This window comes from Phoenix dactylifera, chromosome 9 (assembly GCF_009389715.1).
Source record: "Phoenix dactylifera cultivar Barhee BC4 chromosome 9, palm_55x_up_171113_PBpolish2nd_filt_p, whole genome shotgun sequence".
In the NCBI taxonomy this organism is placed as follows: Eukaryota; Viridiplantae; Streptophyta; class Magnoliopsida; order Arecales; family Arecaceae; genus Phoenix; species Phoenix dactylifera.
This window is the reverse complement of record NC_052400.1, coordinates 12090860-12103448: the sequence shown is the minus strand read 5'-3', so window position 1 is coordinate 12103448 and position 12589 is coordinate 12090860. Positions and strand designations below refer to the sequence as shown.

The following is a 12589-nucleotide window of genomic DNA, read 5'->3' as shown; positions in this document are numbered from 1 at the left end:
CCTTCGGAGAAAAGGTCAGTTGGGATTCTGTCTTTGGGTTTATGAGAGCTGGAGAAAAAGAATGGCGCTAGAAGCTGTAGTTTTCCCACAAAACACCTTTGGTTATTATACTTGCAAGGAGAGGTATGCCATGGGAGGGGGAGCATGGGGCTACGACTTTGAGGGGGTTGGGGAGGAGCAGAAGAAGGTGGAGGCGTTAGAATGTGAGTTGGGTGGTAAGGTTGGTGGGAATTGGGATCCCACTTCCTCCTCCTTGGTGCAAAACCTCAAGGAGTGGGATGCAAATTCCTCGTTGCTGGAGGCTTGCGAGGGGACAGCATTGGAGGGGGAGGCCAAGGAGGCGGCAGCGGCAGCGGCAGCGGCAGGGCGGAGGAAGAGACGGCGTGCAAAGAGCGTCAAGAACAAGGAGGAGGTGGAGAGCCAGAGGATGATCCACATTGCGGTGGAGCGCAACCGCCGGAAGCAAATGAACGAGTACCTCGCCGTGCTACGGTCCCTTATGCCACCTTCCTATGTTCAAAGGGTCTGCCTCCTCCCTCCCTAGTTTTCCCTGCTTTCAGACAACTTTCTCAGGGTCGGTTTTGTCCTGCTGCTTATAATACACTTCTAATAGGTTTGGTCATCATTAATATATATATATGTTGAGAACATGATCGAGATCAATTCACCCAATGATTTTTCTTATAAATCTTTTCCTTTGCATCTATATCATGTTTATATTTTTTTCTAATGCAACTCTAAATTTAACAAAATATATTTATAGTAGCACTAGAGCATCGGATCCTATCAGAACTCTGCAGTAACTTGTCTTCAACTGAGGGTGGCATCAAAGCAATCTCCTGTACAATCCTCAATATCATACATTTGTCATTATTTTCTTGGTGGGGTTGTGATGTGCGTATCTAAATGGACAGGGTGATCAAGCATCAATCATAGGGGGTGCAATAAACTATGTGAAGGAGCTCGAGCAGCTCCTGCAATCCCTTGAAGTACAGAAAAGGCTCAAGCAACGATCCGATGCAACCGATCTCACTCCCCCGTTCGCTGACTTCTTTGCCTTCCCCCAATACTCATCATGCTCTTCCGGCAGCAGCAGCGGCACCCACACCAGCAGCAGAAGCAGCAGCAATGCTAATGAAGTGGCAGCTAAGAACCGGTCAGCCATGGCAGACATCGAGGTGACAATGGTGGAGACCCATGCCAATCTTAAGGTGCTCTCGAGGCGGCGGCCAAATCAGCTGCTCAAGATGGTGGTGGGTTTGCAGAGTACGGGGCTCACCACGCTGCATCTCAACGTGACAACCGTCGATCGGCTGGTCCTCTACTCCTTCAGTCTCAAGGTATCATGGGGGTGCCCGTCCTTTCTGGTTCCCTTTCCTCAAAAACATTCCTAGTCTCCATTCTATATTGCTTTGTTTCTATATGAATTTAGAATCTGAGAGGGATGTTCTTGTGATTGGCAGGTGGAAGATGATTGCCAATTCACTTCAGTGGATGAGATTGCAACTGCAGCATATCAAATGCTAGGGAGGATCCAAGAGGAGGCTAATTTCAACTGAGAAGAACTCGCCTTTGAGTGTAACCACATCCTTTTGGGATCTAATCATCTGATTTGTCGAAATGGTTTGGGTCCAAATGTGTCACCATTTTCCATGTCTTTGCCAAAGGAATCTTGGGACACATGAAATTGGATGAGGGAGCGACATAGATGGCTTAAATAGACTCTGTCGAACTTTCAAATCTGTGATAGTGATCTGAGAGTTGAGAAACGCATGATGTAGGAAATAAGATGTCCCACTAACTTGGCTATAAGCAACCTTCTTTTCCGCAGCAGAACAATAAGCAACCTTTTGGAACACTGCTGATTAAAGAAGCATCTCTCATCTCTACCAGCCTGAAATGCAAACTTAATTAGTTGCATAGACCTATCTCCATTTTCGGGTGCTGCATTGACTTCAAAACCTTGTCAAGGTGCCATTACTTTCAAGCACTTTCTTAATTCTTGTAGCTATGGTTATCAGAAAAGCCAGATTACCACTGTGGATTTCAAAATTTGCCACAATATACATATAAGTATTAATAATCTTAAGAAAATCAAAATGACACAATTCTCCATTGATCTCTCAATCTGAACATTGAGAGAGAGGGAGAGGTTTTCCATAAATCGTAGTGTTATACTTCAATTTTATTATGTTAACTATTTGATTGTAATGGACTTTGGATCAAGTACCACCAAGATTAATCTAGCGGTCATTTTCCTCACATTTAAACGAATAGAGCTGCCATGAATGACTTTAGAGTTAAAACAAACTTTTTGCATGCAACAGTAACAGTCAACAGCCAGAGCTGTGCAGAATATGTTTAAGACCAGAGAGCTAGAATGTGGTATATGAAAAAGAAAAGAAATAGGAAATTAACATTCGAAACAGGGGGGAAAAAACTCGAAAAAAGTACCTAGGACAACTTCTCATGGCATGTTGTTGGCAAACAGGGAATTTCTGATGGGGTCCTTTGTGCCAAGGGTCTAAAGAGCAATGATTAAAAGGTGAAAGGCCTAAAGACAATCCCCACCATGTGATTTTATAAAGCAAGGAAGAGTACTGCAATAAATTGTTTGCCTTGTACTAATGAAAGACAGAAAGGAAGACAAGGAGAGGAATAAAGAAGGGATCACTGGGCCACAGTAATTTCATGACTGACTTGCCTTCGGATGGAAGTTGCTGTGACCTTGTCGAGCAAAAAGGCCCTCATTTCAGAGATTCACGTGGTGTAACCGGTTGGTTTATTGTGATTGTGTTGGATGTGTACCTCAAAGATAACCTAACAGAAGGGCCAGTGGATTGGAGAGTTGGGAATCCAGAAGCCAGAACAGTTGCTTCTCAGCTGATGGATTAGACAAACCTTATCTATTTATTTCCTGAGGTAAGTTAGGAGCATAACAACAGCATTGACACAAACCTAATTCCACCGTGTGTGATGTAATATCAACACATACAATGTTTTCCTGGTAGGCAAGTTTAGGATTGTTAACCATTTGACTATTATAATTTGCATCTTTAGACATCAATGTGGTTCTCTAGGTTGAGTCCGCTGCTCATTCACTGCTAATCAAGAGGCTTACCGTTTTACTTTTGGATAGGCTCTTATCAAGTTGAGGTGAATCTTTAAGAACAAACAGCCTAATTAGCAAGATAGTTATTCCTTTCTACCAAGTGGTCTCCTAAGTTTCACTGGCGATTCTTGCCTAAAAGTCCAACACATAGAGGATGAAATCAAGTTGAGAGTCCAAAAAACTTCTAACTGTTTGATCCATAGGCGTCGCTATGGAGATGAGATTTAAGGGAAGAGGAACTAGTGAGAAAAATTAGTTTACATCCAGTATCACCGAGGAACTAAAAGGTGCTTGCTTTGGCAAACCATGGGTTCCTCTCAATCAGAGGTTTATCAAAGTGTTGACAGGAATATGATAGACAAGGCTCCCAAGAAATTTCATGAAGATTTTTCAGCTGAGAACGTGCAAGACCTTGGTTGTATTACATACAGCTTAGACTAATTTACACATATTATATAATTCATTTACTGGGAGGGAAACCAGCAGAGACTAAGAATTCGCTGCACGGAAATTTCAACTCAGCATTAAGACTCTAGAATATGAATTTTTAGTTGGCGGAATTTGAAGAATTTAAGATGACTTAAAATAAACTAATTGCTGATTATATAATTCTTTTACTGGGAAGGTAATCATCACTCAGCAGAGCCAAAGAATTTAAAGTGCTGAAATTTCAACTCAATGTTGAGTTTCCACAACACCAAGAATTCTTAGGTGTCAGAAAATTCAAACTGCTTCCATTACCCTGCAGTGGCAACTTGACAGAAGAATGCATGCAGCATTATTCGAGAGATGCCAATATATGATATATCAGATGGATATTCAGAACCTCACCATGGCCCTGATACTTCTGACATCAACTTAATTAGTCACTTGATCAGCCACTGTAACCTGTGCTACTTCTCTTCTTACTAATGTTTCCACTTATTAATATCACTAAAATGGCAGAATTTTTATCCTAAGAGACTTTTCTAGTGCAGTGTGACAATCTGTTTGTGACATTGATGATTATGCATTCTGGTAATGATTAAATCGAATCCAAGTTTTAGGAAGATATTATTTTTCTAGACTGGTTTGATGATAATTGAGTTGGAGTCTTGGAGACAGATCAGATTAATATCTGCTGATGGACGAGTTAAAAATAGCACCACAGTTTCTATGGCCTGGTTCCTAGAGACTATAAGTAGAATTCCATGGTGAACAGTGTCTAATATAGGTGTTAAGAAGCTGCTATATATATCAACAGAAAGCAATTAACAAATCGAATGTTAATTCAAAGCAATTAACAATGCTCTTAGGGCAGATAAATCTGGTGAAAGAATCTTAACAGGCTGTGGACAAGCACTCAATCTGCAAAGTTGATGGTCCCCCATAACAAAACAACACAAAAGATGGGGTTGATTAAGTTAATGACTTCATGCAACCCCCTCTTCCTAATAAAAACGAAGTTACTTGATAAGGAAGGAAAGTTCGGCAGAGGAGGAAACCAACAAAAGTAATAGGGGTCAGAAAGTCAAGCTTGATTGGGGATTTTGGCCATTATTGAATGAGTGAATGGATGCACGCCATAAGTTCGTTAAAGAGCATCGGGGCCCATATTTAGGTGGGATACTTAATCAAGATTGCTATAATATCCAATGGCTTCAAATCCTAAGAATGACAAAGGCACTATTTTTTCTCTTCTCCTAGACATGAGCTTATTCTAAGAATGACAAAAGCTTGATTGGGTTCCCTCTAGTTGTGATAGACATGATAGAATCTGATTATACACTTGATTCTTGAGAGAAAAATATGACTTGATTTTCAAACTGAATAAATATAATACCTTGATTAATGGGGAAAGGTAAAATATAAGAAAGAAACACTATATTTACATGTGAGTAGACAAAACCAGCTAGGTGCCACATAAATTAAGCTTATTCTTGATCTTTATGGGGGACCCGCACCCAGTGCTGGTGATGAACCTCACAAACAAGAGGAAATGGGTGTGATTCACAAAATGCTCAGGTTTATTTCAGAGAAAAAATGCTTAGGTAAAATTGGGATTCCAGATGCAGAATAAGTGAATTCAGAGCAATGAGATGAGTCTTAAAAGAATTTATGTCCTGTCCAACTGGCATAAATGAGGTGATAAGGGCTGCCCTGTCAAAGAGGCTTTATTTACATCTTTTCTTTTTCTTATACTGAAGTTTATGAAGATCATCCAAACTTCTCCATGATGTCTTTCTGGGTTCAGATAGTTATCATGATTTATCATATTTCAAAGTTCATTTAGAGGCTTATTAACATCAAAAATACTGTATGCATTATTTGCTTTTTCTACTATGTCTTAGTTAAAAAACTTTGAATTATTTATCTAGCATATCTTGATGGATCTAAACTATATCACTGATAAGCATATAAGTTGAAATAAATTTTAAAAGCAACACATCAGACACTAAAACAAAATTATCTAGCTTACTCTAAGTAAATGAACATCATTCAAAAAGAGGCTTGTCAAAGATATTTCAGTCTCCGAAGAATTGCGAGATATTTCAGTATCCAAACCTAGCTACAGTAGATGGCACTATGGACAAAAAACTTTAAGTTTAAACCCTCTGGTCTCGGCAAATCCTGTCACATCCTAATGGACAGTGGAAAGGCGCAGGCAAGATAACCCTGCATCATGAACAAGTCGGAATGGAGACACTGATCATTGGATGCAGAATTTGAAAGCCTAGCCTCTATTGAATGAGGCATTTGGCAGCCTCCAATCTGCTGCCAAAGGAATATATCAACAGGCTGACTACTTGTCAGGATTTCAAAAATACAGAAGTTAGTGGTTAGTGGTTAGGGTAAAATTGCAATGCACAGGTTCGCTAAATTCATTGTAGGAGGAAACCCCAATCTTTCTTTTCCTCTTCCTTTCTCCACTAGTTGTCAAACACTTATTTGTTGCATCATTATTTGTAACTTTCTTCTTTCCCTCTTCCTTTCTTTCCCTCATCCTTTCTCCACTAGTAAAAATGGCTTCCAAATCCCTGAATGGTAAGGGTGTGTGCTAAGCATACACGTGCACCCACGCATGCACAGAGAAAATTTTTAGTGTAAAGAATCAAAGAATAATTCAATGGTCTGTGAAAACTACAAGAACTATCAACTAGAAAACAGTAGGCATTGTCATCAACCCTCTAAATTATCAAATAGACAAACTTGATTTGTTTTCCTTTTTCCTTTTTCTTTTTATTTGAACGAGGAAGGGTTAATGAATTTGCTTCGACCATGATACTATAAAAAAATGGGGTAGAAAATAAAAAAGCTGTGTTGGTACCTCTATCTAAAATTCATGTTAGCAAAGATGATCAATCCAGATTTTATTTCACTAGCATAGCAAGCATTTCTATATAATTCATGATAAGCAAGGTTGGCAATCGCAAGGGTTGAATTCTTACAATTACTGACAGCATGCTCGTAGCCTCCACTAGTTAGACTCAGCTACAACCCTTTTGCATGTTATGGAAGTAACTTAGAATAGCGTGGTAGAAGCACAAAATGGAACTCATTTGAAGACTACCAACTTGATGGCAGATGCAGCACAATTGGCATTTTCTTTTTATTCCTTTGATCAGGTCTACCAACCCAAGATTTTTCTTAGTAGAATCCCTACGGCAAAATATAAACTTCAAATTTATTGTTGTTATATAAATAAGAATTTCACCATGCTGAGAAGCATAAACAATTGCTGATTAGTATGGATTTTATAATCCTGCATGGATCTTTCAGTTATAGCAGAATGAGTTCAAATTTGAATTCTGCATTATTATTTTCTTTCATATATTTCTATGGTAACTCCTGCTGGCTGTTTTCAGTGCGGTATTGACATAAATCATGACTACTAGGTCTGCTGTTTCATTCTAAACTAGATATGAATTATCTTCAGTAACACTTTGCCATCTGCTCAATAATATAAATCGGAAGGAGATTTCACAGCTCAAGCGACATTTGTCAGAGATATTTTACATAACTGCTGACTTACATTAATCAACTGCCATTCTCATGAAATCTATTCCCTTTTTGCTAGTTCTTCTTTTGTTTTAATTGACAGTGAATTTTTATTGAGATGCATGACTAAAAAGAAAATCAAAGAAAGAGTCCAAGGACCGTGAAAACTTCAAACCAACGGATTCGAATGTTTCAGGAAGAGTTGTTCTCCCCTGTTGGAAGCACCCAAAAAGATAAAAGAAAGCAACCAGTCAAATAGAGAGTTCTTGAAGCTTAAAATTCAGTTCTGATCCTTTTAGTAGAAAAGAAATGTGAGAGAATGATCATAAAGGAAATATCAGTCAGACTCCATGATGTGAAATGTTGATTTATAGTGACAAATATGACAGGTTGGACTGCTTAGATATGATGCTACTGCTGAAGGCCAATATGCGCAAATGAAAATGAGTAAAGAGACTAATGAGAATGCTAATTTTCTTGTTCTGCTTTGCCTTGCAAATGCTAATTTACTCAGAACTGATCAACAAAATCAAAATCCTTGGTACCACTTCAATCAAAATTTGCACGTCAATCTTATGGCATTTCAATTATTATATCAAACCTCAGTTATGAGCTTCATAAAATCAAAATTTAACGGGCATCTCTAATAAGGCCCTTTACTCTTGCCCATTATATGTTTCATATCAACAGCTGAGTCCACTTCAATAAACTCCTCTTATCCTTCAGCAAGGCCTTACGAAGAGCCCAACTTTTGGTCTAAAAATATTTCTGACCTAACAGGTAAAGGATCAAAAATATAATATCTTGCTCGAGGAATATCTAAAGATGATGCTGCACCTTGTCTTTCTAGAGTGGTTGCTTTACAGTACATATTGTTGTTTAAGTTTAAGCTAGCCTTGATAAGGAAATTATGACTGAAATACACAATATTCATTTTATGTGAAGAGGATCCATTTTGTAACAGAAATTTTGTTCCCAGCATTAACCAGCTCTACCAATTATTTTTATGAAATCTGTATCTCCTCTTGAGAAACTTCATGCAGTGAGCTAACCAAAACCACCACATCATGAATCTGAATAATGCTCTGACCTTAACATCACCATCCAAAAGAACGATCTAGCGAATCCGCCATATTGCATACCTCAAATGCAAATAACAATGCTCATGAGGTTCGGCTATAAGAATGAGATTCAGGTCTAGCCCAAAATTTTGAATTTGATCCTAATAATGGTCAATGTTTACTTTTGCTGATTGGCAATGGTCCTAGGCTAGCGGTGGTCCAACTTGAGCCCATTCCATTAACAGCACCAATCTCCGCTCACAAGGAGTCATACCAAAGTGAAGAAAACTGCAATAAAAGCTTACTGAGAAAATATTAAGTTTGAGCCTCATGCTTTTATTCTTAGCAACCATGATATCCTGCAAAGAGTCACCATGTCCAAAAAAAAAAGAACCAACTTCCTAGAAACCTCATCCCACTGGCTTCTCCTGAAAATAGAATCTCAACCACATAGACCCCCTAACCTAACACTCCAAGGATCAACCACAAAATCCATATAATCTGATGGTATGCTATACAATGTGGGGAACAAAGATGCAAGATGACTATCCACTAACGGAACCTCACCACAAACCTCTCCACAACTATAAAGTTGTTGACTCCATCCATAGTATCCTCTTATAGATGCAAGGGGTCACTGCTTGGTGTAATAGTAAAAGGCTCGGGCTGACAAGTGTAATAGTGCAGGTTTGAGTCTTGGGGCTGCCACTCATGCAGAAAAAGGTAAAAGGTTAGGACTCTCCTCAGTTTGCCCCTCCCAGGATCCCTGATTGCCAGGACCATAAGTGGGTGATGTCCCTCTATCAAACAATAAAGGAGAAGGCAGAGATGGATCAGATCAATCATCAAAAGAATTTAACTAAACCTCCAAGGAGATAGTTAAAGAAGGAGCAATCATCAGACTTAGAGGATGATATAGACAACTGAGAGTTGCGTATACAATGATGTCAACCAAGTAAAGAACACTGATACGCTATCAAGCAGCCAAGGACATGGGCAACTCGTATTTACGTTTTTGATTTTAGTTGCTAGCATTCTGAAATTTATGTAAATGAAGAAAACAAAATATGTGACAGTATATGCTGAAGCTGTAATTCTCCCCCCAAAAGCCTCAGAGAGGAAGATCCGAGATGCAAAGCTGATGCTCATATTGCCTAATGTGATTCATGTTCTAACGCTGATCTCACATGTTCCAAATCTATAACTATGACCATTAAGTTATACTCGTCAATGTAGAGGCATCTCTTCCATCATCCTATAATGCACCATGCAGCAGCCATTTTTGTACTCATACATTAAAAAGACTTGATGAGGCTTGATAGTCATCCTATAGCCAATCTAAAATCTATGAAATTAATCTGTCAAGTTTTATGAATAGTCCCCAGCTCTATAGCCCCAACCTGGTTGATGTCAAAGCTAGAAGATGCATCAAAGGTTGTTGATGATTGTGAAATGAATTGATAAAAAGAACTAGATCATTCTGCAGTTCATTCATGTGATCTGGATATTCCAAGATTATGCATAATTGTGTATTTATCTATCCTCTGGACATTGCCATTATGACAGGTAGCTTTCAAAAAAATCATGTACATAAGCAATATATAGAACAATCACATAGAGCTCAACAACTCTTACCAGCCACAGAATGCAACTTTGCCTTGATTACAAGCTCATCGTCAACACCTGGTTACAACCAACAATCTCTCTGCAAAATTATGTTTATGAATTTTTCCCAACAGCCAGGAGAGTTCAAGGACGAGTAGAAACATACATCATGTCATCATTACAAAACTGCATCACAAATTAAATAATTGGAAGAACAAAATGCCCTGTCAACATGCAGCTTTACACAGAAATTTGTCTTGTAGGAGGCCCTAAAGTTAATGACTCGGCAACTTAGTACATGCTTTGTGCAGCATCTTATTCCATGTCAAAATTTGTTGGTTCTAAAGCACCAAATATATCTATAATAGGGTTTCCGAAAGCGACATATTTATTCGTCATTTGAAGCCTACAAGAATATTATTACAGGAAAGAATCCAAATCAACAGAATCACTCTCTATGAATCCAAATGATAATGCAGCACTCTAAACAACCAAAGCGACTTAAAGAAAAGATCGCTTCATGCATTCCGGATCATTAATATGAGACAGGTTATATTCAGAACCATAAAAAGTGATCATCATCCCATGAAAACATATAAGTTATAATTCATTAATTTTCGTATTAGGTGTGGCTTCCTCAATGTTAGATAATTATCTTATATTATTTATGTTCGCACTTCGTAATGTTTTTTTTTCGATGCAAGACCCTCAGAACATTCATTAAATCTTCGCAAAATTGTATCGCTACTTTTATAAGGGCAAATTATTTATATTAAATACAACCAGATGCTTAGTGGAAATATATGCGATGCCACTTGCGGAATGTGTTCTTTAACTTTTGGATTTAGTTGGTTTAGATTGTCTCTAGCCATATGCATAGTTGCTTCTGCATTTGTAAAGCTTAATAGAGTATGAAAGGCTAATGATAACATTTTGTCTTGTATTTTCAATTCTTATATTTAATACAGAAATTTGCACTGCAAGAAGTAACACTAACAGCCTATGCTATGGTACAGATGGTAAAATGCATAGCGAATTATTTTTCTTAATGCTTACTGATATATTCATGTAAATATGGTCTGTTGAATCAAACAACTAGGTTTTGCCATCTAAAAATAATCTTTCATCCTTTTAACATTCTCATGCATATTATCCAGTTGGGCACATGCATATTTAGATAAGATTGATGAGGAAAACAAAAAAATGTTCTTTACTTCAGTCTTAAAAGTCAAGATACTTTTGAACAAAACACATTTTATTAGGTTGTAAGTGAATTGCGTATAAATTGCTTTATTTTCATAATCTAGATCGGCATTCTTGTTGCTTGGTCATGTGCATAGAAATAACATATGGCATATCTGCTAACAGAACATCAGAGCCTCCAAAATTGTGCCCATCACTAGTTAACCATAATCAAGAAGGCAAGCATATAAGGAAGGCTGGCATAGATCCTTCATTCATTCATATCATATAAGCACAAAGAAGCGTGTAGTCTATAATGAAAAAGACTTCAAAATTAACTTATTAATTCCAACAGAGATAAAGCTGGTTCATCTGAAAATAAAAAAAAACACACACACACACACACATTCATTCAGCTAGCTGCTATAAGATACTCAAAAATTCTGCATTCAACCATAAGAGTAGTTTGTCCAGTACCCAAAGCAAGGAAAGATTTCTTTTTAACCTTTCAAATCTGTACACAGTTGTATCAACAGAGACAGGCGGCTCCCTACTTGCTGAGAACACACCCTATTCTCAAAATTCTCTATCATAGGAACGTGAGCTTATCACAATGAAACAACTGCACTCCGGCCTCGTCCATGTCTCGACAACAAGAGCCCGCGCCGCTGCTTGATAGAGACCTTTCCATTTCTTGAGGATCCTTCTGCTGAGAAGCTCCCTTTGAAGCGTTCCCCTGCTTTCCCCTGTTCTTAGGAGTGCTTTCTTGTTCAAAGTCGGAATCTTTTCTCTCCTCGCTGGATCTTCCTCCTTATCTGCCTTGAGGAGGAGAGCAGCAAGGAAGGATGAGTCCATGAAGACCGACTGCCGAACCGGCCGCAACCCATCTTCCTCCAGATCACTTGGCATCCAAAACTGCGAACTTGGCGGCGTAGAAGAAGACACTGCTATTGGGTCAGTCGCAGTTCCAGTTCCAGTTCCAATTTCTGTCACTCCGCTCTTTGTTTTCTCTTCAGGTTCCACTCGATCGGTATCCGGTGGGCGGACGGCGATCTGTATCCTCCGCCAGAGGAGAGGAGCTTGACTTGGGGCCCACCGGATCGGTGGCTTAGGCGAGGGATGAAGAAGAAGAAGAAGAAGAAGAAGAAGGGAGAGCAGCGGTAGCCCGGGCGACGATAGGGGCCCGGCAGAGGGGGCAGTTGAGGTGGCAGCCGAGCCAGGTATGGATGCAGAGGAGGTGGAAGGCGTGGCCGCACTTGGGGAGGAGGCGGAGGAGTTATCCGAGCGGAAGTTGGCCGGCGGACGAGGCAGCCGTCGTCGGCGGCGCCGAGGAGGCGAGTCGCCGGGCTTGCAAGCCGAGGCGGCAATATACCGGATGGTGGGCTCGGCGAGCCGGATATGCTACACGTGGTCGACGTCCGCGTCGTCCACCTGGAAGAGGCTCCGCTGCATCGTAGACTTACTTGGGTAAGCAATTGGCACGTGCGGCGCAGGGGGGAACATAGGGAGAGGAATCAGTAGCCCGCAAAAAGTTATGCATATCGGTCAAACCATTTTGGGGTGAGATGTGGGTTCTCTCTTTTGGCTGCTGAATTACCGGGAATAAGTGACAGAATAAAGTATTATTCTGACAATTAACATAGCTATTTCA

The 12589-nt window shown here is 39.5% G+C and overlaps 1 protein-coding gene across 1 annotated transcript; it reads left to right on the top strand.

Moving 5' to 3' along the window:
* Positions 1-1863, top strand: LOC103701787 (transcription factor bHLH94-like). The gene is made up of 3 exons (XM_008783958.4): positions 1-523; positions 915-1340; positions 1464-1863. Exons 1-3 carry the CDS (start codon positions 62-64, stop codon positions 1557-1559), a joined length of 984 nt encoding a protein of 327 aa, XP_008782180.2. The 5' UTR covers positions 1-61; the 3' UTR covers positions 1560-1863.
* Positions 1864-12589: the final 10726 nt, after the last annotated feature.

What these genes read in the sequence shown, in the direction of transcription:
- LOC103701787 (XM_008783958.4), top strand. Translation starts at nt 62, where the DNA reads ATGGCGCTAGAAGCTGTAGTTTTCCCACAAAACACCTTTGGTTATTAT. An exon ending in CACCTTCCTATGTTCAAAGG is followed by an intron (nt 524 to 914) that starts GTCTGCCTCCTC and finishes CTAAATGGACAG; the next exon opens with GGTGATCAAGCATCAATCAT. An exon ending in TCTACTCCTTCAGTCTCAAG is followed by an intron (nt 1,341 to 1,463) that starts GTATCATGGGGG and finishes TGTGATTGGCAG; the next exon opens with GTGGAAGATGATTGCCAATT.